The sequence below is a fragment of the Cherax quadricarinatus genome, unplaced genomic scaffold, assembly GCF_038502225.1.
Source record: "Cherax quadricarinatus isolate ZL_2023a unplaced genomic scaffold, ASM3850222v1 Contig29, whole genome shotgun sequence".
Taxonomy (NCBI): Eukaryota; Metazoa; Arthropoda; class Malacostraca; order Decapoda; family Parastacidae; genus Cherax; species Cherax quadricarinatus.
Genome location: NW_027195055.1, coordinates 358,410 through 381,400, shown reverse-complemented (window position 1 = coordinate 381,400; position 22,991 = coordinate 358,410). Strand labels below are relative to the sequence as shown.

Here is a 22,991-nt window from a genome sequence, read left to right as displayed (position 1 = left end):
TAGAGGCAGAGGTGAACTTCTTACTCTCACACGGGTTGATAAAACCAAGTAACAGTCCTTGGGCATCCCCGTGCATTCTAGTCCCCAAACCAGATGGGACTTCCCGTATGTGCACGGATTTTAGAAAAGTCAATGCTGTAACAGTACCTGATGGGTTTCCAATACCCAGAATTGACGACTTAATAGACAAGGTCTCCAGAGCTAAGTATATCAGTAAATTGGACTTGTTAAGAGGGTATTACCAAGTCCCGTTGTCACCAAGAGCTCAAGAGATATCGGCTTTTACGATACCTGGTGGCCTATACAAGTATTGCGTTATGCCCTTCGGCTTCTGTAACGCGGCCTCTACGTTCCAGCGTATTATGAACATACTTACGGGCGGATTGGACGGAGTAGAAGCTTACTTAGACGACTTAGTCGTATACAGCGACAGTTGGCCCCAACACCTTAGACAGCTTAAAGCCTTGTTTGACGCCTTAAGTAAACATAATTTTACAGTGAATTTGTCCAAGTGTGAGTTTGGCCAGACGAAAATTAAATACTTAGGATTTCGGATTGGACAAGGTGAAGTCGCTCCTTTGAACGCCAAAGTAAAGGCCCTCTTAGAATTTCCTACCCCTAAGGATAGGAAAAGCGTATCAAGATTTTTAGGAGTTGCCGGTTACTACCGTCGGTTCTGTCCGAATTTTGCACAGGTAGCTTTTCCCCTAACTGAATTAACAAGTCCAAAAACAAAGTTTTCATGGACTCAGGACTGTGAAATTGCTTTTAATCGTTTAAAAAGATTACTATCCTCTTCCCCAGTATTGCTAAGTCCTGATTTTAATAAACCATTCCACTTACAAATAGATGCCAGTGCGTATGCTTTGGGAGCCGCATTGTTACAGAAGGCTCCAAATTCTGACCTATTACAACCTGTTTCTTATTTTTCTTCTAAGTTAAAGAAACACCAAATTAATTATTCAACTATAGAAAAAGAAGCCTTAGCTCTCGTTGTATGCCTAGAGAATTTTGATGTATATTTAGGATCTTCTACCCATCAGATATCGGTGTACTCCGATCATAATCCTTTGACCTTCATAAATTCTATGAAATCGAAGAACGCCAGAATACTTCGTTGGGCTTTGAGAATTCAACCCTTCTCTATTACCATTTCCCATATAAAAGGAAAACATAATCTCATTGCTGATGCCCTCTCTAGGCCTTGAAATTTTATTAATATACCTTTATTTTTAACAGTATGAGTCGGTACTTTTATGACCATCTAAGTTGTGGAGAAAGCTGGAGATGATGTAGGACTGCTGTCTATGTTACAACCTCTGCTACTATGACAGATGCTACCCACCACAGAGAGTACAAGTCAATGGCGACCGTCAGTCACGAGGGGGGAGGTGTTACGCGCCCCTACTTCACTCCATTATATACAAAAATAAAAGGCCTGGTTAAAATAAGTTCTGTAATAATATATCGCGAACCACTTTATTACTAGCTAGATAAAGCAGGTTCGACTATATATTATTATCGGGTACAGTATGAATCATCAAAAGCACTCTCATTGTATTATATTGTATTATATTATATCTTTCCCCATGATTATTATAACTATAATATTATATTATTATTAGGTTAGGTATTACGAATGTGTAACCACTACTGTAGTGACCAATTGGTGGTTCTAGAATTGACGCTACGCGTCGCCTTCTGGCCGAGCTGAAGTCTGACTATGAAGTAGTTGAGTGAGACAGTCAGCTCCTAGCTCTGACTCGGTACGGGTCTTCAACCCAAAGCTCCTAGCTTAAACTAAAACTTTATACCAAGTCTTGCCTTTGCCATTAGTCTGGTAATTCATGTCACTTATGAAAGATAACTATTTCGTTACCTTAGACCTTTCTAAAAGAGTAGATTATTAATTGAAATTATTGTATCAAACTCTGTTAATGAGAATTTGAACGTAAGATCGGGTTTCTTGCTGTATAGTGTTTCATTTATAATTGCTTGTGGTTATTTTAATTCACTAACCAAATACCAATGAAGCTAAATGATTGGTAATAAAATAAAACTAACAAAAAAAAAGGAGTTATTTGTGCCCCTATTGTTACGGTGAAGATTAAGTCGTAACAGACACCAACTGTAATTGGTTGCGCAGAAGAGTTTGCCCCATTTGCGTACACATATTGGCTTCTGTTTCTGAGGTATGACTTGAGGTAGTTGAGGGAGTGCCCTCTTATACCATAGTGTGACAATTTTACGTGGAGCAAGTCATGGTCAACTGTATCAAAAGCTTTACGTTAAGTCAATGAAGATCCCCAGTGGGACTTCTTTTTTCTCTATTGCAGTGTATATATGTTCTAGCATGTGTATAATAGCATCATTAGTATTTTTATTAGGCCTGAATCCAAATTGGCAGGGGTTGAGTATGTTTTGGGAGATAAGGTAGGAGTAGATTCGTTTATGAATTAATTTTTCGAAGATTTTTGAGAGAGGGTGTAAGTTGGATATTGGCCTATAGTTATTCAACTCTGTTTGGTCTCCTCCTTTGTGGATCAGGGTGACCCTTGCTATTTTGAGTACTGTAGGGAAGGTGGAGGATTCAATGGATTTGTTAAAGAGTGTTGCAATGATTGGGGATAGCACTTGTGACACTTTTTTGTATATAAAGGGTGGTAAGGTACTTAAATCTCCTGCCTTGTTTTTTAGTGCATTGATAATAAGGGAGACTTCGTATGGGTTAGTCAGAGCTAGGAACAGTGTGTTCGGGTAGTTGCCGGTGAGGTAGTCATTTGGTGGGGTATCTGAGCTTGGGATTTTATTGGCAAGGTTTTGTCCTATAGTGGAGAAGAAATCATTGAGTCTGTTTGCTGTTTCTGTTGGTGGGAGTTGGGATTCATCTGATTTTGCTAATTTTATTTCGCTATTTCGTGATATCTTTTTTGTTCCCAGAATTTCTGATAGGGTTTTCCAGGTCTTTTTTATATCACCTCATAAGTTGGATAATCTGTTCTCATAATACAATTTTTTTGCCCTTCTTATCAGGCTGGTTAGGATTGACGAGTAACGTTTTGTTTGGTCTCTGGTTATGTGACCCATTCTGTACTGTTTTTCATATTGGTATTTTGTATTTATGGATTTGAGAATGCTGGGTGTTAGCCAGGGACTGTTCAGTCTCTTTGCTGTCATCTGTTTAGTTTTTTTAGGGCAGTGCTTGTTATAGAGGTATTGGGTCTTTTTTAGAAAATTATTAATTATTTATTATCACACTGGCCGATTCCCACCAAGGCAGGGTGGCCCGAAAAAGAAAAACTTTCACCATCATTCGCTCCATCACTGCCTTGCCAGAAGGGTGCTTTACACTACAGTTTTTAAACTGCAACATTAACACCCCTCCTTCAGAGTGCAGGCACTGTACTTCCCATCTCCAGGACTCAAGTCCGGCCTGCCGGTTTCCCTGAATCCCTTCATAAATGTTACTTTGCTCACACTCCAACAGCACGTCAAGTATTAAAAACCATTTGTCTCCATTCACTCCTATCAAACACGCTCACGCATGCCTGCTGGAAGTCCAAGCCCCTCGCACACAAAACCTCCTTTACCCCCTCCCTCCAACCCTTCCTAGGCCGACCCCTACCCCGCCTTCCTTCCACTACAGACTGATACACTCTTGAAGTCATTCTGTTTCGCTCCATTCTCTCTACATGTCTGAACCACCTCAACAACCCTTCCTCAGCCCTCTGGACAACAGTTTTGGTAATCCCGCACCTCCTCCTAACTTTCAAACTACGAATTCTCTGCATTATATTCACACCACACATTGCCCTCAGACATGACATCTCCACTGCCTCCAGCCTTCTCCTCGCTGCAACATTCATCACCCACGCTTCACACCCATATAAGAGCGTTGGTAAAACTATACTCTCATACATTCCCCTCTTTGCCTCCAAGGACAAAGTTCTTTGTCTCCACAGACTCCTAAGTGCACCACTCACTCTTTTTCCCTCATCAATTCTATGATTCACCTCATCTTTCATAGACCCATCCGCTGACACGTCCACTCCCAAATATCTGAATACGTTCACCTCCTCCATACTCTCTCCCTCCAATCTGATATTCAATCTTTCATCACCTAATCTTTTTGTTATCCTCATAACCTTACTCTTTCCTGTATTCACCTTTAATTTTCTTCTTTTGCACACCCTACATCCACCAATCTCTGCAGCTTCTCTTCAGAATCTCCCAAGAGCACAGTGTCATCAGCAAAGAGCAACTGTGACAACTCCCACTTTGTGTGTGATTCTTTATCTTTTAACTCCACGCCTCTTGCCAAGACCCTCGCATTTACTTCTCTTACAACCCCATCTATAAATATATTAAACAACCACGGTGACATCACACATCCTTGTCTAAGGCCTACTTTTACTGGGAAAAAATTTCCCTCTTTCCTACATACTCTAACTTGAGCCTCACTATCCTCGTAAAAACTCTTCACTGCTTTCAGTAACCTACCTCCTACACCATACACTTGCAACATCTGCCACATTGCCCCCCTATCCACCCTGTCATACGCCTTTTCCAAATCCATAAATGCCACAAAGACCTCTTTAGCCTTATCTAAATACTGTTCACTTATATGTTTCACTGTAAACACCTGGTCCACACACCCCCTACCTTTCCTAAAGCCTCCTTGTTCATCTGCTATCCTATTCTCCGTCTTACTCTTAATTCTTTCAATTATAACTCTACCATACACTTTACCAGGTACACTCAACAGACTTATCCCCCTATAATTTTTGCACTCTCTTTTATCCCCTTTGCCTTTATACAAAGGAACTATGCATGCTCTCTGCCAATCTCTAGGTACCTTACCTTAATACATTCGTCAATATCTGTATAGATTTCTAGCTCAGTGTGCCAATCAATGTTTGCTACTGCTGTTGTGAAGTTATTAATGGCTGCCTCATTGTGAAGTCTGAAGGTGACTTTAGTAGTGTCTTGGGGTAGTTTACCAAGAGTTGTTATGAGGAAAGTAGGGTAGTGGTCTGTGGTATTATCTGTAATTATGCCTGATTTTAAAGGGGATATGGTGTTGGTCCAGATGTGGTCAAGTAGGGAAACACTAGTCTCTGTAACTCTTGTAGGTTTTGTTACAGTTGGTAGTAACATACAGTTACTCATTGTGTTCGTGAATTCAGTAACGTGTGGTTCCTGGTCTTGCAGGAGATTTATATTGAAGTCACCTGAGAGTAGTAAGTGATCTTTGTTCATGCGTGCATCAGTTATCATACTTCCTAGATTTTGACTAAATTGGCTAATGTTTGACTGTGGAACTCTGTAGATGTTTATCAATGTGAGAGGTTTTTGTAGGTATTTGGATTTGAATTTAGCTATTATATATTCCCCATGTTCATCCCTTGTGCAAGTATTAGTGATACATTCTAGTTGGTCTGAGTAGTATATGGCTGTGCCACCCCCTTGTTGGTCTGGCCTACAGTTGTGTATGGCTGTGTAACCAGGAATGGCATAGACATCTGTACTATCAGGCTTTAGCCAGGTTTCAGTTAGTGTAATGATGGACATATTGGCATGTAAGGAATTTAGTAATACTATGAGGTCATCGTAATGCTTGCTTAAAGATCTGATATTGTAGTTAAAGATAGTTATGTTGTTGTTGGCACTGAGAAGTGCCTTTGATTGTTCTGCAGTGTAGTAATTACAGTAACTGTTTGATTCATTTAAGTCATTAAATAAGAGGTTGGTATCAGGATCAATGCTTGTAATCATAAGATTTGTAGTGAATCTATAGTTAGAATTAAGTATAAAACAAAGTAAATAGTCTTAAGCTAAAAAAGAGCACCTAAATTATTTAACAAATGTAGAATAATGAGCTAAGGGACTAATACAAATAAAGTGATGATCATATAATAGAGCTTGGGAATATGATAGTAGGTAGTACTATAAAGGTAATTTTTTAAAGTTAGAATTATAGTTTAAAATTATAATAAAAAGGGACTAATATAGGTTGTGGTGAACAATAAAGTGGTAATCAAATAAATGAGTTTTGGAATATAATGGCAAAATTGTGAACTTATCCTACTTTAGCACCTGAGAATAGCACCTTGATTATTTTAACAATTGTGGATATATAAACTAGGATAGTTATATAAAGCTAAAATAAAGGAGAAAATATATAAGGGACTAAAATTAAGTAATGGTAAGCAAAGTTAAATGGACAGATGGTAGGAATTATAATATAAACTTCTTTCTTTCAACACACCAGCCGTATCCCACCGAGGCGGGGTGGCCCAAAAGGAAAAACAAAAGTTTCTCCTTTCACATTTAGTAATATATACAGGAGAAGGGGTTACTAGCCCCTTGCTCCTGGCATTTTAGTCGCCTCTTACAACACGCATAGCTTACGGAGGAAGAATTCTGTTCCACTTCCCCATGGAATTAAGAGGAAATAAACAAGAACAAGAGCTAGTAAGAAAATAGAAGAAAACCCAGAGGGGTGTGTATACATATGCTTGTACATGTATGTGTAGTGTGACCTAAGTGTAAGCAGAAGTAGCAAGACGTACCTGAAACCTTGCATGTTTATGAGACAGAAAAAACACCAGCAATCCTACCATCGTGTAAAACAATTACAGGCTTACGTTTTACACTCACTTGGCAGGACGGTAGTACCTCCCTGGGCGGTTGCTGTCTACCAACCTACTACCTAGGTAATATAAACTTATAATATAAAAATACAATTTGAAATGGTACTTGCAATTGCACTAGAGTCTGGTATAGGTTGTTGACAAGATCAAGATTATAACTAGATTTAAATTGACAAAATAAAATTCACAATTAAAGTACCAAAAGAATAATAGTAAAAAAATCACAATGGTAATGTCTTGGTTATAATATGATAGTAAGATGGTAGATAGGTACACAGGTACAAAGGATAATATAAAGGTTGGGGTTGAATATAAAAACTTGAAAATTTGGCAACAAAATGTTATGGGAAGTATAAAATAATGTTTAATGTACAAAAGTAAAATTGACTGGTAGTAAATATGGTGTTTAATAAAATTTTAGTAAGTAATAATGATTACAAAAAAGTGAAAAAGTAATGTTTATTTCATTCAATATTGCACTGGTAGTTATACTTGAGGTTATATGGCAGTACAAGGTAATTAAGAGTAATCTAGGATAGTAAATGTGGTATTAAAACAGGTAAAGGTAATTAGACAAGTAATGGTTATTAAATGTCAAAAATGTTAAGAGTAAATTGAAATTTTAGTAAAAATGATATTTATTAATTTTAGTAAGTAATATCAATTGATAGTATTTAAAAAAATAAGAGGTAGTAATATGGACAGAGAAAGTATCAATTCAGCTAATGTTCAAGCGAACAATAGTAAATAAGAAAATCACGTAAGGTGATTTATGCTTACTAGTAAAATCACAAAATGAGGTAGTTGATTATTTAATTACTAAGAGATTGTACAATGAAATTTGAACAATAATGGAGCAAAACATACACTACACTACGTAGGCTTTTAAGTTGGACATTGTTTAGTTATTCTCTGTAAGATTAGTATCCCTGAGAAATCGTGATAGATCATTCTCGTTCGTGATTGTGTACAGTTGACCTACATTTGTTTTCCTTACTAGAATTTTCCCATCCCGTGTGAAGCATTGGTGTATTGTGTCATTATTCTCTCGCTTAAGTTTTCTGACTCTATACAGGAGGTTCTGACGTTTTTTGGTAAGACACTCGTTTATGTATACCTCTTTCTTTACTTTAATAGATGCAATAATTAAGTCTTTTTTCCTGTCATGTGAGTGGAATCTAAGCATAACACTTCTTCTACCATGGGATCCTAGTAACCTGGCTTCTTTTATTTCAGACTCTGGTACAATAACACTTGTTTGGTCCTTTATGATCTGCAGAGTAATTTCTTTACTGTTTGTTTGGTTCATATCACTGGGAAAAAGTGGACTGTTAACTATTACTGTGTCTGATAGTTTATCTTGCTCAGTTTTATCTTCTTGGAGAGCAAAGTAGTCACTGAACTGGTTATCTAAGTTGTTCTTCCATTCTTTTACTGCTTCTTCAACCTTTGTATTAAGAGATATTATTTGTTGGGTATGGCTATCTATGACTGTTTGGATGGTCTTGTCACAGTTAGTCATTCCAGGTGTTGATAACTTTTGTTCAAGACTGAGGATTTTGTTTTCGAGTTGTGTCATCCTGGTGTCTTGTTTTGTTAGCGTCTCTCGAAGATTCATATTTTCAATAACTAAGTTGGAGATGCATGACTTTAGGGTATCTGGATCGTTGGTCATACCTGAGAGACTACTTGGTAGGTTGAATCCGGGGAAGAGAGGGGAGGATGGGCTGGTGGCAGCCATGTTTGTTGTTATTGTTGTGGTGTCGCCTTGAGTTGTGGTGAGTGGGGTGGTTGCTGGGCCAGCGTCCTCCTGACTACACTTGTTGAATAGTTGATTTTTCGGTGTTTTCTTGCTGGCCTTGGTGCTGTTTCCTCTTAGATTGCGCCTCATAATACTACAGGAATTGTTGTTGTTAAGAATCAAATTCAAAATGGGAATTGACACAGTTACTTTTTGCTGATGATACTGTGCTTATGGGAGATTCTAAAGAAAAATTGCAAAGGTTAGTGGATGAGTTTGGGAATGTGTGTAAAGGTAGAAAGTTGAAAGTGAACATAGAAAAGAGTAAGGTGATGAGGGTGTCAAATGATTTAGATAAAGAAAAATTGGATATTAAATTGGGGAGGAGGAGTATGGAAGAAGTGAATGTTTTCAGATACTTGGGAGTTGACGTGTCGGCGGATGGATTTATGAAGGATGAGGTTAATCATAGAATTGATGAGGGAAAAAAGGTGAGTGGTGCGTTGAGGTATATGTGGAGTCAAAAAACGTTATCTATGGAGGCAAAGAAGGGAATGTATGAAAGTATAGTAGTACCAACACTCTTATATGGGTGTGAAGCTTGGGTGGTAAATGCAGCAGCGAGGAGACGGTTGGAGGCAGTGGAGATGTCCTGTTTAAGGGCAATGTGTGGTGTAAATATTATGCAGAAAATTCGGAGTGTGGAAATTAGGAGAAGGTGTGGAGTTAATAAAAGTATTAGTCAGAGGGCAGAAGAGGGGTTGTTGAGGTGGTTTGGTCATTTAGAGAGAATGGATCAAAGTAGAATGACATGGAAAGCATATAAATCTATAGGGGAAGGAAGGCGGGGTAGGGGTCGTCCTCGAAAGGGTTGGAGAGAGGGGGTAAAGGAGGTTTTGTGGGTAAGGGGCTTGGACTTCCAGCAAGCGTGCGTGAGCGTGTTAGATAGGAGTGAATGGAGACGAATGGTACTTGGGACCTGACGATCTGTTGGAGTGTGAGCAGGGTAATATTTAGTGAAGGGATTCAGGGAAACCGGTTATTTTCATATAGTCGGACTTGAGTCCTGGAAATGGGAAGTACAATGCCTGCACTTTAAAGGAGGGGTTTGGGATATTGGCAGTTTGGAGGGATATGTTGTGTATCTTTATATGTGTATGCTTCTAGACTGTTGTATTCTGAGCACCTCTGCAAAAACAGTGATAATGTGCGAGTGTGGTGAAAGTGTTGAATGATGATGAAAGTATTTTCTTTTTGGGGATTTTCTTTCTTTTTTGGGTCACCCTGCCTCGGTGGGAGACGGCCGACTTGTTGAAAAAAAAAAAAAAAAAAAAAAAAAAAAGAAGAAGTTGTAGTATACAAAGCTTAGGGTTACGTTGTTCGGCTGGCAGCGGGGTGTTGCTTTCGGTTTGTGTGCAGTCTTCCTTTGATCTCTCTTATTTTCGATTTGTAGGTTTCACTGTTGGTAATCTTTGGTCATTCTGGGTGCTACGTTGGGTAGTGCAGTTTTGCTTGTAACTAGGTCATCATAGGAGCATTGGTAGCTCTGGTAGTTGGAGAAAAGTACGGAGCTTGGAAGTCGCTGCTGCCGCTGCTGTCTCAGTAACCCTATAACAAGTGGCGCTATATACAGGATGCCTCATACTAATATCCCAGCTTTTAGTGATAAACTAAAAACACTAATAACAAACAATCAAATGAATAAGCACCACCTACTACTAGCAGGAGACTTCAACATCAACCTTGGCCTAACAGATGACCAACCTGTAATTGATTTCATTAACAGTATAAACAATACACTACTCATACCAGCAATAACAAAAACCAACAAGACTTACAAAGACTAATGCAACCATAATTGAAAAATATATGGAAAAATATACCAGCTCCCCTTAATTTAGGAATAATCACAAACAACACTACTGACCACTACCCAGCCTTTCTTGTAACAAATATTTCTAACTAACCAATGGACTATAGTAAGATCTCTTTTCGACTCCATGATGAGGCATCAGTAACTTAACTGCAGAGCTAAATTCAGTTGACTGGCCCAAAGAATTTTCCAATCCCAATGGTAATGATGAATGGATAAACATATTTCAAAACAAAATACATAGAATGTATAACACTGTCCCATAGAAACTAAACATATCACTAATAAAAAACTAGGTTGCCTGTGGCTTACTAACAGCATTTTAAGATCCACTGATAAGAAACATCAATATGAAAACAATACAGATGGGCCTTAATAACTAAAGAATTTATTAAACACAATACATCAGTCCTCTCCAAACTAATAAGAAAGTCTAAGCAACTGTACTATTGTAATATTCACCGAAATGAGAGGAGATATAAAAAAGACCTGGAAGACACACACTCAGATCCTGGACACCTACAAACTGAACAAAACTATTGTCTTAACTAAACCAAATGAACTGCAGCTCCAGCTTATTGATACAGCTAACAAGATAAATGACTTCTTCTCAACCATAGGATCAAGTCTCACCAGTAAAATTCCAGGTATTAATACCTGAGCTAATGATTATCTAAATGGAAACTTCCCAACATCCCTCTATCTTGAACCAACCAAGCCCACTGCAGTCACCATGATTATTAATTCACTAAAAAATAAATTACAAAATATAGCTCATGTCCCACCACTATTGTACAAACAAGCAGCTCATGTCCTCTCACCCACTATTACATTACTCTTTAACAAATCATTAGGAACCAGCACTTTCCCAACATTACTCAAGATAGCAAGGGTTACACCAATAGACAAAGGTGATGACCCAACGGATATAAACAACTATACGCCAATATCAAATTTGCCTTTACTATCCAAAATCTTCAGGAAACTCATAGTCAAGAGATTAAACTTCTTCATAACATCACAAAGTATGCTCAACCCCTGCCAATTTGGCTTCAAGAGAAATAAAAGCACAATTATAAAAATGCTAGACCTGCTATACACAGCACTCGAGAAAAATTAATATCCCTTTGGACTCTTTATCGACCTTAAGAAAACTTTTGATACAGAAGACCACAGTATCCTACCCCACAAACTTGACAATTATGATATAAGATGCCACGCACTTGCATATATCAATTCTTACCTTACTAATAGACAGAAATGTCTCTATTAACCCTTAAACTATCCAAACATAGATCTACGTTCACGTGCATAGAGCTCCGACTTTGATTTTCCCCATTTGAAAGCATGTAAAAAAAAAGTTGATCTACATTCGGAGCTTCCCCACATGTGGACATAGATCTGCATTTGGACAGTTTAAGGGTTAAGGACACAACTTCCACATCAAGACCTTTCGACACTGGTGTACCACAGGGAAGCATTCCTGGCCCCTACTTTCCTTTTATACATCAACTATCTTCCAAATGTATCACAACAACTTAGACATATTCTCCTTGCTGACAACACAACTTTTGTCACCTCCCACCCTAATCTTGCCACACTCAGCACTATTGTTGTAAAAATATCGACCTGGATGACCGCTAATAAATTTACACTTAATATTGACAAAACGTTCTATATTATGCTTGGGAGCAGAGCAAGTGAGGTCCAACTAAACATTATGCTTAACAATACCCTGATTGCTTAACATAACAAGGGAAAATTTCTAGGTCTGCACCTTGACAGCAACTTGAAATTCAATGCCTATATCCAATACAACAAAAAAAACGTATCCAAAATAGTTGGCATCTTCTCAAAGATTCGTTATTATGTACCACAAACAGCACTACTTACACTATACTATTCACTGATCTACCCCTACCTCACCTATGCTATTTGTGCCTGGAGATCCACAATAGCAACTCATCTAAAGCCAATAATAACCCAACAAAAAGCTGCAGTGTAGATGATCACACAGTCCATTACTAGACAACACACACCCCCACTCTTCAAAGACCTAAACCTACTCACTATACAAAACATTCACTCTTACTACTGTACATCCTACATTTACGGAACAATAAATTCTAATATAAATCCCGACCTGAAGTGCTTTCTTGATAGTTGCAACAAGACCCATAGACATAATACTAGGCACAAAAATCTCTATGACATTCCCCATGTCTGGCTAATTCTCTTCAAAAATTCAATGTACATAAAAGGGCCCAAAATTTAGAAAACTCTGCCAGAAATCTCCAGACCACTGACTCAGCCAGCATTTTCAAAACTACCATTAAAAAGCACCTTATCTCCCTAATGTGTCCCAGCATCAGCTAAATATGTAAAAACTATACATGCATATTCTCAATGTCACGAACATATGTGAAACATTATAAACAATATATACTTACTCTCAATATCTGTAACCCTCCCCTTTAGATTAATAATCAAACCTTTAACTCCTCTCAATTTAACTTGTTCAAGCCATGTAGTTTGAACTAACAGAATATTCAATTCTCTTGTATTCATTGTAAACTCCTAAATTTACACTTTACTGTTATTGCCTTATTAATCTTCACAAATTGTTTATAATAATTTTGTTAACTTATAATTGTGTAAACAATATGACTTCAACACAAACATCTTTAATTTTTATTATAATCATAGAGTATAATAATATAATCCAACTAAGTGCTAAACCTTAAGTTTGCCCAAAATGCTCTGCATATACAGTGGACCCCCGCATAACGATCACCTCCAAATGCGACCAATTATGTAAGTGTATTTATGTAAGTGCGTTTGTACGTGTATGTTTGGGGGTCTGAAATTGACTAATCTACTTCACAATATTCCTTATCGGAAAAAATTCGGTCAGTACTGGCACCTGAACATACTACTGGAATGAAAAAAGTTCATTAACCGGGGGTCCACTGTATAGGGGCTTTCAGCATGTACACCCAAATGTCATTCTTCTTTGTACAAACACTGTATCATGCTGAAATAAACATTATCATCAAAGAGTGAGGGAGCCGGTGTATATAAGTGAGGGGGACAGTGCAGGACCATTTGAGGGAGAAAAAGTAGTAGTGATAGTGGTAAGGCTGGTAGTGGAAGTAGTAGAAATAACAGTGGTAGTAGAAAAGCGGGAGAGTAGTTTAGTGGCACAAGAGAGAAACGAGAGTGAAGGGAGGCAACAGTAGTGGTAGTAATAGTGGAGGTAATGTAGTGGTAGTCAATGTAGTAGTATTAGTGGGGTAAGTCTTAGGACAAGAAAAAGGAGCACTTACTTGTAAAATCAATTGGTTTCCTTACGTATTTAATTGGTTTCTCAGTGTTGGCCGGTGCTAAAATCTTGTACTGTCGGGCGGTGGTCTTGTTTGTAGTGAGAACGCCAATCTCTCGCCGGGCAACTTTCTCCTTATGCACCATCACCATCTGTCATGAAGATACTAGCATCAAGAGACAGGTATCTCATCTACCTCCAAGCAGGAGCTTAACACCAACATTCAAAACACATGGGGACCCTAACTTACTATCAAGTTGTGTTCCCAGTCTTTCAACTAACAAACAAAATAATAGCACAAAGGATAACTGTGTCACATGACTGCACCTGCAACTCTGCAAATTTGTGGGGTAGAACTATTGTAACCAATCAGGTTAACCTCTGCTGCATCCAAGCTCAGCATAACTTACAAATTTGTAAGGGTAAATGTTTCACTGCTGATGCACTTTTAGTTTTTGGGTTAGACTCAAGAGTTTAATTAAGTTGCACTCTGTATGCTAGTGATAACCTTACAAACTTCTTTCTTGACTTGGCACAAATGGGGGCACTATTGATGGAAATAAATGGTATAAAATACCGACACAATGGAAATATAAACACACATGCAGTATAATGTGATCCTTAATTGACAACGTTTCGCCCGCACAGTGAGCTTTTTCAAGTCACAAACAGATCTGTTTGTGACTTGAAAAAGCCCACTGTGTGGGTGAAACGTTGTCAATAAAGGATCACATTATACTGCATATGGGGGCACTATTGTTTGGGAATTCATCACACAATTTACTGTATTTACTAAGATGAGTTTTTATTGTGGTGAAAGACTTGTTACTTATGGCTGCAAGAGGTAAGAACGGGTGTCCTGAATGTGAAGTTAAAGCTATAAACATTGCTATGGCAATAAAATATAGCCTTTGTAGTAACTGCTTTCACACTGCTTGTGAATGTTTATATGAGGATGTTATAGTTTTACGCGCAGGCATCACAGTTTGGGTTTTCACTGGCTGTGCAACTGGTGTGTGAGCAGATGATCATCAGCTTGCAGGATCAGTGAGAGAGCTAGCTGGGTGTTTACCTGGATTCTTCATTGTGATCTGTTGGATTCATCAACCAGATAGTTATATCTTGCAATTTTCATATTTGTAACCTCTACACAATTAGAAAACAAGGAACTTCTCTCAGATCATCACCTTCATAACAAGGAACTTCACCAACATCATCACCTTCAAAACAAAGGAACTTCACCAAGACCATCACCTTCAAAACAAAGGAACTTCACCAAGACCATCACCTTCAAAACAAAGGAACTTCACCAAGACCATCACCTTCAAAACAAAGGAACTTCACCAAGACCATCACCTTCAAAACAAAGGAACTTCACCAAGACCATCACCTTCAAAACAAAGGAACTTCACCAAGACCATCACCTTCAAAACAAAGGAAATTCACCAAGACCATCACCTTCAAAACAATGAACTTCACTAAGGTACGGAATACATTATAAATGGAAAACTTCATTAATACATATAATGTCATTGTTAAGAATCTTTGATCAAAAATGTGCTATACATAACTGCCTGTAAATGTGCTATACATAGCTGCCTCTAAATGTGCTATACATAGCTGCCTCTAAATGTGCTATACATAGCTGCTTCTAAATGTACTATATGTAGCTGCCTCTAAATGTGCTATACATAGCTGCCTCTAAATGTGCTATACATAGCTGCCTCTAAATGTGCTATACATAGCTGCCTCTAAATGTGCTATACATAGCTGCCTCTAAATGTACTATACGTAGCTGCCTCTAAATGTGCTATACATAGCTGCCTCTAAATGTGCTATACATAGCTGCCTCTAAATGTACTATACATAGCTGCCTCTAAATGCACTATACATAGCTGCCTCTAAATGCACTATACATAGCTGCCTCTAAATGTATACACACTGTAAAAGTACAGAAGCAAAAATTAAAAGAGAGCAGAAAATGTCACTGTAATAATAATGTAACTAAAAACATATATTACAATAAGCATTTGTGCTGATGCAAGATTATTGTTGTGAAACATAAATGTTACATATTGCACTGACCTGAAGCACAAATGTTGTATGTTGCACTGACCTGAAGCACAAATGTTGCATGTTGCACTGACCTGAAGCACAAATGTTGCATGTTGCACTGACCTGAAGCACAAATGTTGTATGTTGCACTGACCTGAAGCACAAATGTTGCATGTTGCACTGACCTGTGATATGTAGTTGACTTGGCTTTCCATCTCAGCTAGCTGGTGTGCTTGTTGTTCAACCATCTGCAGGAAGTTGTAAGCTAAAGTGTTGATCTGGTAGGCAACACTGGCCAAAGACTGTGTGGTGTAGTTCTTGGTCTCCTCCAGAGCACTAGCCTTGTTCTCTGCCTGAAACCACAACCATAAGAACATAAGAAAGGAGGAGCACTGCAGTAGGCCTACTGGCTCATGCTAGGTAGGTCCAAGTCATCTACTGGCAGAAGCCAGTCAGATCCAACTCAAACCCACTCACGTATTTGTCTAACCTATTTTTAAAACTACACAATGTTTTAGCTTTAATGACATTGCTCGGTAGTTTATTCCACTCATCCACAACTCTGTTACCAAACCAGAGCTTTCCTATATCTTTTCTGAGTCTAAATTTTTCCAACTTGAACCCACTGCTGTGAGTCCTGTCTTGGAGAGATATTGTCATTACTTGTATGGTAATAAAGCAGCAGCAGTGAGTAGCAGCAAGAGTGAGTAGCAGCAGCAGTGAGTAGCAGCAGCAGTGAGTAGCAGCAGCAGTGAGTAGCAGCAGCAGTGGGCAGCAGCAGTGAGTAGTAGCAGCAGTGGGCAGCAGTACTGAAGTCATATCACAGAAACATGAAAGCTTGCCTCAGCATGTCATGATGAGACAGAAGACTGGATGAGTGAAACATAATGAAACAAGATCGGCAATAGACCAACCGACCCAAATTCAATGAAAACATCATGTCAGATTATAGATAAACACCCAGGAATGGTTGCTAAACCAACCAGTCACTGAAGATACAGTGAACACTCATGTCTTATATCAGTGGTATATAATACCAACAAGCTGATGAATTATACAAGTGCATAACATCTGGGTATCTTTATTCTGTGGACGTTTTGCCAACTAGTGGCTTTGTCAATACAATACACAAGACTAAAGAAGTAGGAAATGAGGTAATCAGTCCCTCAGTCCAGGAGCAGGTGTTCAGTACGGTAATGTTGATGAATCTGAAGCACTGGCAGGAAGAAGTGAGTTTATATACTGGAGTCAGATGAGATGAAAGAATTGCCAATGATAGGTGGGATTGCCCAGTGGAAGTAGGTCATGCCCTAAAGGAGGGCCATCTCCATAACTACTTACAATTGTTGGCCCACCTCTAGGGCATGACCTTCTTCCACAAGGTAATCCCACCTACCAGTGACACTCAATACCTTCATGACTGTACTTCAGATTTATCAAGACTATGGTACTGAACACCTGCTCATAGACCGAGGGACTGATTATCTCATCATCTACTTCTTCAGTCTACTGTACTGTACTGATAAAGCCAATGGTTGGTGAAATGTCTACAGAATAAAGTTACCCAGATGTTGGAAACATAAATACATATGCAGTTTAATGTGATCCTTTATTGACAACATTTCACCCACACAGTGGGCTTTTCAAGTTACAAACAGATATACCTGGGGTGGAAGGTACATGAGTATTTATAGTCAGGTTCAGAATGTTGATTTCAGGTGGAGAATGCTGCATCTGACCTCAACATTCTGAACCTGACTATAAATACTCATGTACCTTCCACCCCAGGTAGATCTGTTTGTGACTTGAAAAAGCCCACTGTGTGGGCAAAACGTTGTCAATAAAGGATCACATTAAACTGCATATGTGTTTATGTTTCCATTGTGTTGGTATTTTATACCATTTATTTTTACCCAGATGTTGTACGCATATCTAATTCATCATCACCCATGTAGTGTGATGTGTGCTTTGAAGCACTATATAACACATATACCTTTCACTGAGAAGAAATATACCCAGATGTGTTATGTATATTCTAACACCACCAGAAAAACAAGGAAATGCATGGACACATGAAACAAGTGTTAAACTTGCAAAACTCCACTTTGCATATAACCCTGCTTGGAGGAGTTTCATAAACACAAGCAACAATAGTTGGCATGTATAGTATCCCTGTTCTTCTTCCAGTCTTCCTTCAGCTCTGTCCCTGTTCTTCTTCCAGTCTTCCTTCAGCTCTGTCCCTGTTCTTCTTCCAGTCTTCCTTCAGCTCTGTCCCTGTTCTTCTTCCAGTCTTCCTTCAGCTCTGTCCCTGTTCTTCTCCCAGTCTTCCTTCAGCTCTGTCCCTGTTCTTCTTCCAGTCTTCCTTCAGCTCTGTCCCTGTTCTTCTTCCAGTCTTCCTTCAGCTCTGTCCCTGTTCTTCTCCCAGTCTTCCTTCAGCTCTGTCCCTGTTCTTCTTCCAGTCTTCCTTCAGCTCTGTCCCTGTTCTTCTTCCAGTCTTCCTTTAACTGCCCCTTTTCTTCCAGTCTTCCTTCAACTGTCCCTGTTCTTCATCCAGCCTTCCTTCAATTCTGCCCATGTTCTTCTTCCAGTCTTCCTTCAACTATCCCTGTTCTTTTTCCAGTCTTCCTTCAACTGTCCCTGTTCTTCTTCCAGTCTTCCTTCAACTGTCCCTGTTCTACTTCCAGTCTTCCTTCAACTCTATCCCTGTTCTTCTTCTAGTCTTCCTTCAACTGTCCCTGTTCTTCTTCTAGTCTTCCTTCAACTGTCCCTGTTCTTCTTCCAGTCTTCCTTCAACTGTCCCTGTTCTTCTTCCAGTCTTCCTTCAACTGTCCCTGTTCTTCTTCCAGTCTTCCTTCAACTGTCCCTGTTCTTCCAGTCTTCCTTCAACTGTACCTGTTCTTCTTCCAGTCTTCCTTCAACTGTCCCTGTTCTTCTTCCAGTCTCCTTCAACCGTCCCTGTTCTTCTTCCAGTTTTCCTTCAACTCACACAGAAAATTAATTATACATCTTGTTCCATTTTATTTCTACTGTAACTAAGTAACTTGCTGTATCTTCACCGTCTTTATTCAATCACTTCACAGAACTGCAGATTATACATACAATATTGTACAATTTGTACAATATTGTACATATAATTGTAATTAACTGCACAAGAAATCCTTCTTAACAGTCTATTTTTAAATCTAAACTCTTTAACTGTCATGGTGTTGATCAACACATCCCTGCTCCAAATATTTTCCAAAAAAAAAGATGTTAATTTTCTAAGTGTTTTAATAAAAAAAATTAGGGTCAGTACTTACAGAGATATAAACTGGCAAACTTGGTACTAGATGCTCCATTATTTTTTTAATTCACATAGATTTGTGTTCTGATATTTACATCTGAGATTAGATCTTGTGATTTCATAGCCATTGGTTGTTCTGACACTAATATTAGGTACAGAAATAGTAATCAAACAGCCAGACATATTTACTCACTGACATGTGAACATGTCCACCTGCCTTGGACACATGCTATTGTCTACAAATATATACAAATTATTTATAGGTCCCCACAATGTTTTCAGAAAAGCTGAGTATATGAAACTACTGGAAGTACTGTGCCAGACACAGTGGCACCCACATTGCAAACCATCAGCAATGCCCCCAGTGAACCTTGGTATATGTTTTCTATTTGTTCTCACTGTTCCACACCCATCAGTATTATTCACATGGAACAAATCAGTTGGCATAGTCTTGTACACCAGTTGTCTGTGAACAATTTATGGCCCTTGCAGAGGCATGGCTCCATCATTTTTCAAACAAGAACATTGGAAATGCCCAACATTCTCCTGGTATCATCCAGTGTCTTCCTCCCAATGTAGACACTGACATCGAACACCAGGCCAGTCATACACAGCAAAGGGTTTTATAAGAAAGCAATTACATTTGCTTGAATATATTGCTTGAACAACAGGCGTCCTTGAACAGAAACAAGGACTCATTGAAAACAAGGTTCCTGAAGGTATAAAAGTAGGCACTTCCTGGATTTTGTATACCAGGTCATTTCTATTGAATGTATTCCTGTTTGAGAATTGCAACATTCAAAGCAATAGCACGAATCTGTTGCAAGGAAGGAGGTCACGGGAGATTGGGGACTCATGAGTGATAGGACATTCTGGCAGGATGCCACTACTAGTGGCATCAAAATTGAAAGAATGTGGAACAAATGTTGCACAAGGACATCTGGGTTATCATCGAGCTTTTCAGTATTTCCTTGATCACTTGCAGCCACATCCACCTCAAAGCCACTAAACTCGGGGTCAACGTCACTTTCCTTGAAAAAGTGTGTGCTAATACGACGGGAGTTAGTGAATCCCTGAGGTTTGCCATGCTGTTTGCTCTAGCTGCCATTCAACTGAACTGGTGTTCACACGAGGTACTATGTGGTCCCAGATTTCTTTTTAATATGGCACACACTGAGTGTGCAGACCCATTCTCTACTGCCTAGGCTAATCAGGCCTCTGGCACAAAATTTGAACACAGGAAAAATAGTGTGTTATCCATGTGCAGAGTGCTATCTGAGATGTGTTGATCAATGTGCAGAGTGCTATCTGAGATGTGTTGATCACTGTGCAGAGTGCTATCTGATGTGTGTTGATCAACGTGCAGAGTGCTATCTGAGATGTGTTGATCACTGTGCAGAGTGCTATCTGAGATGTGTTGATCACTGTGCAGAGTGCTATCTGAGATGTGTTGATCACTGTGCAGAGTGCTATCTGAGGTGTGTTGATCAATGTGCAGAGTGCTATCTGAGGTGTGTTGATCAATGTGCAGAGTGCTATCTGAGGTGTGTTGATCAATGGCTTGACAATTTAAGAGTTAAGCATACTAGTGGCTTTCACTAATATGCCTTCAAAGAAGGCATACTAGTGAAAAAGCTAGATTTTGGTCAAATGGAAAATGGAACAGGCTTAAAATAGGACTCGAAGTGGGCAAAATCACCAATGCATAAATTGCACTAAGACCACTAACTTTGCACCTGCTGAATTCCATACGTTTTCCATCAAATTTCATACTTTTGGCGTCATTACCTTCAGAAAAAGATTATCTACCATTTCAAAGAAAAAGTAATTTATTTTTATAAGTGGACTGTGAGAGCAACAATAATTATGGGGGTCTGGACAATGAAAGGATAATGCAACAGGCAGCAGAATTTAAGGCAAGTGCATTCACACTGAGTGACTTTATTAGGTTATGTTAGGTTACCTCATTCTATGTCATGCTATATAACATATTTTAATGTGCCCATAACATATTTCTGCCTTCTAAAATCAGTGTACAATACTTAGTTTATAATTTTAATAGAAAAGCTGATAGCTTTTCTGGGGTGGCATGCAATGTAACCTAATTTTTCCCATAAGTTGTTCACTCTGTACATTGTACTTTCTGGTAAAGTTCTGTTCTTCTGCAACATAACTTATGTGAAAGGTGGTTGTCCACTGTATATACAGTTTCAATATTCACTCTTGTTTAAATACTAATAAAGGTTTTGTCTTATCTCTAATGATTGTTTTTGTCTTCCAACAGTATGTGTGTAGATGGAACTATGATATTACAGTTGTTTCAATCTGTAATATTCCTAGAAACATGGGGACAGGAACATTGGCAAGACCACACAATTTATAGTAATATACTGTATCTTTGTTGGTAGGACTACTGGTGGTGCCAGGGCTACTGGTGGTGCCAGGGCTACTTGTGGTGTCAGAGCTACCAGAGGTGCCAAGGCTAACAGTGGTGCTAAGGCTACTGGTGGTATCAGGGCTACTGGTGGTGTCAGAGCTATTGGTGGTGCCAGGGCTACTAGTGGTGCCAAGGCCAGTGGTGCCAGGGCTAGTGGTGGTGCCAGAGCTATTGGTGGTGCCAGGGCTATTGGCAGTGCAAGGGCTACTGGTGGTGCCAGGGCTACTGGTGGTGCCAAGGCTATTGGTGGTGCCAGGGCTACTGGTGGTGTCAAGACTACTGGTGATGTCAGGGCTACCAGTGGAGCCAGGGCTACTGGTGGTGCCAGAGCTACTGGTGGTGCCAGGGCTACTGGTGGTGCCAGGGCTACTGGTGGTGCCAGGGCTACTGGTGGTGCCAGGGCTACTGGTGTTGCCAGGGCTACTGGTGGTGCCAGGGCTACTGGTGGTGCCAGGGCTAGTGGTGGTGCCAGGACTACTGGTGGTGCCAGGGTTACTGATGGTGCCAGGGCTAGTGGAGGTGCCAGGACTACTGGTGGTGCCAGGGTTACTGGTGGTGCCAGGGCTAGTGGTGGTGCCAGGACTACTGGTGGTGCCAGTTACTGGTAGTGCCAGGGCTAGTGGTGGTGCCAGGACTACTGGTGGTGCCAGGGTTACTGGTGGTGTCAATGATTCTGCTGGTAACACATGTGGCGTATTTATATTTCTTGGAGAATAATATTTGCCACTGTCACATATATCAGCCTTTTCCAGCACAAATGCTACAGTGGAAATAAGCCACACTTCTTGGCTTCCTTAGATTATCTTGGGTTATTTATAATTATGAAGTTAATAATGTGAAGAGAATCTTCAACATAAATAGTAGTGAAAGGAAATTTGTACTTCACTCACAGCTACAACTCTCTAAGGTAGAATTCAGATTTTTTACATTACCAAGTGTCTCGGAATGTAAATACAGTTAGCCCTCCACTTTCACAAGCTCCACTTTCACGACCTTCGAACATTCACAAATGTGCTTTATGTTTATGTTTTCATGTGTTTTATGATTGTTCGTGGTTCAATACATTAAGGAAGCAGTATTGTTAGGCTAAGTAAATGCTATTATTATATTTCCCTACAATATGTTTGCACATAAAAACATTCATGAGCACTACAGTACAGTATATTATATTTCCCTACATCATATTTGCACACTAAACATTTGTGAATTTTCAAGATTCGTGAGGTACTTGATCCCTTAATCCTCGCGAATGTGGAGGGCCTCCTGTAGTAGTTTTATCTATCAATCAGGACTACAAATCAGAGTACCTACTGCCAAGAGGAAATCATCACACCAGAGTCACCATAAAATCAAAATATAAAGAAGTAATGGTTGACTTACCCGTGCAAAGTTTTCAATACAGTAGGCAGCCACTTTCTCCAGATTGGCATGAGAATCAGAAAGTGACTGCCGCCCCTCAGGGATCTCCTGCTCCACCAGAGAAACAAACTCCGATGAAAGTGCCATCCTGACGCGTGTTACTCTGCAAACAATGTAGAGAATATATAAATGTCCTGGCCAGCAGTGTAGGAAGACTGTCTTAATTAAACATATCATTATTATTATATATATATTCACAAAGGGAAAG

At 39.3% G+C, this 22,991-nt stretch overlaps 1 protein-coding gene across 14 annotated transcripts in view; it reads right to left on the bottom strand.

The window, feature by feature from the left end:
- Positions 1-22,991, bottom strand: part of LOC128698833 (abl interactor 2) — a 201,492-nt gene that overhangs the window by 164,296 nt on the left and 14,205 nt on the right. For all 14 annotated transcript variants that reach the window (XR_011391029.1, XM_070079849.1, XM_070079850.1 and 11 more), the window contains 3 exons: positions 22,745-22,886; positions 15,830-15,997; positions 13,594-13,741 (listed from right to left, as the gene is read on the bottom strand). Coding sequence is in view for 13 of the 14 variants with exons in the window: in XM_070079849.1 (XP_069935950.1) it covers positions 13,594-13,741; positions 15,830-15,997; positions 22,745-22,886 (458 nt within the window). In the remaining variant the exon portion in view is untranslated. The remainder of the gene's footprint in view (positions 1-13,593; positions 13,742-15,829; positions 15,998-22,744; positions 22,887-22,991) is intronic.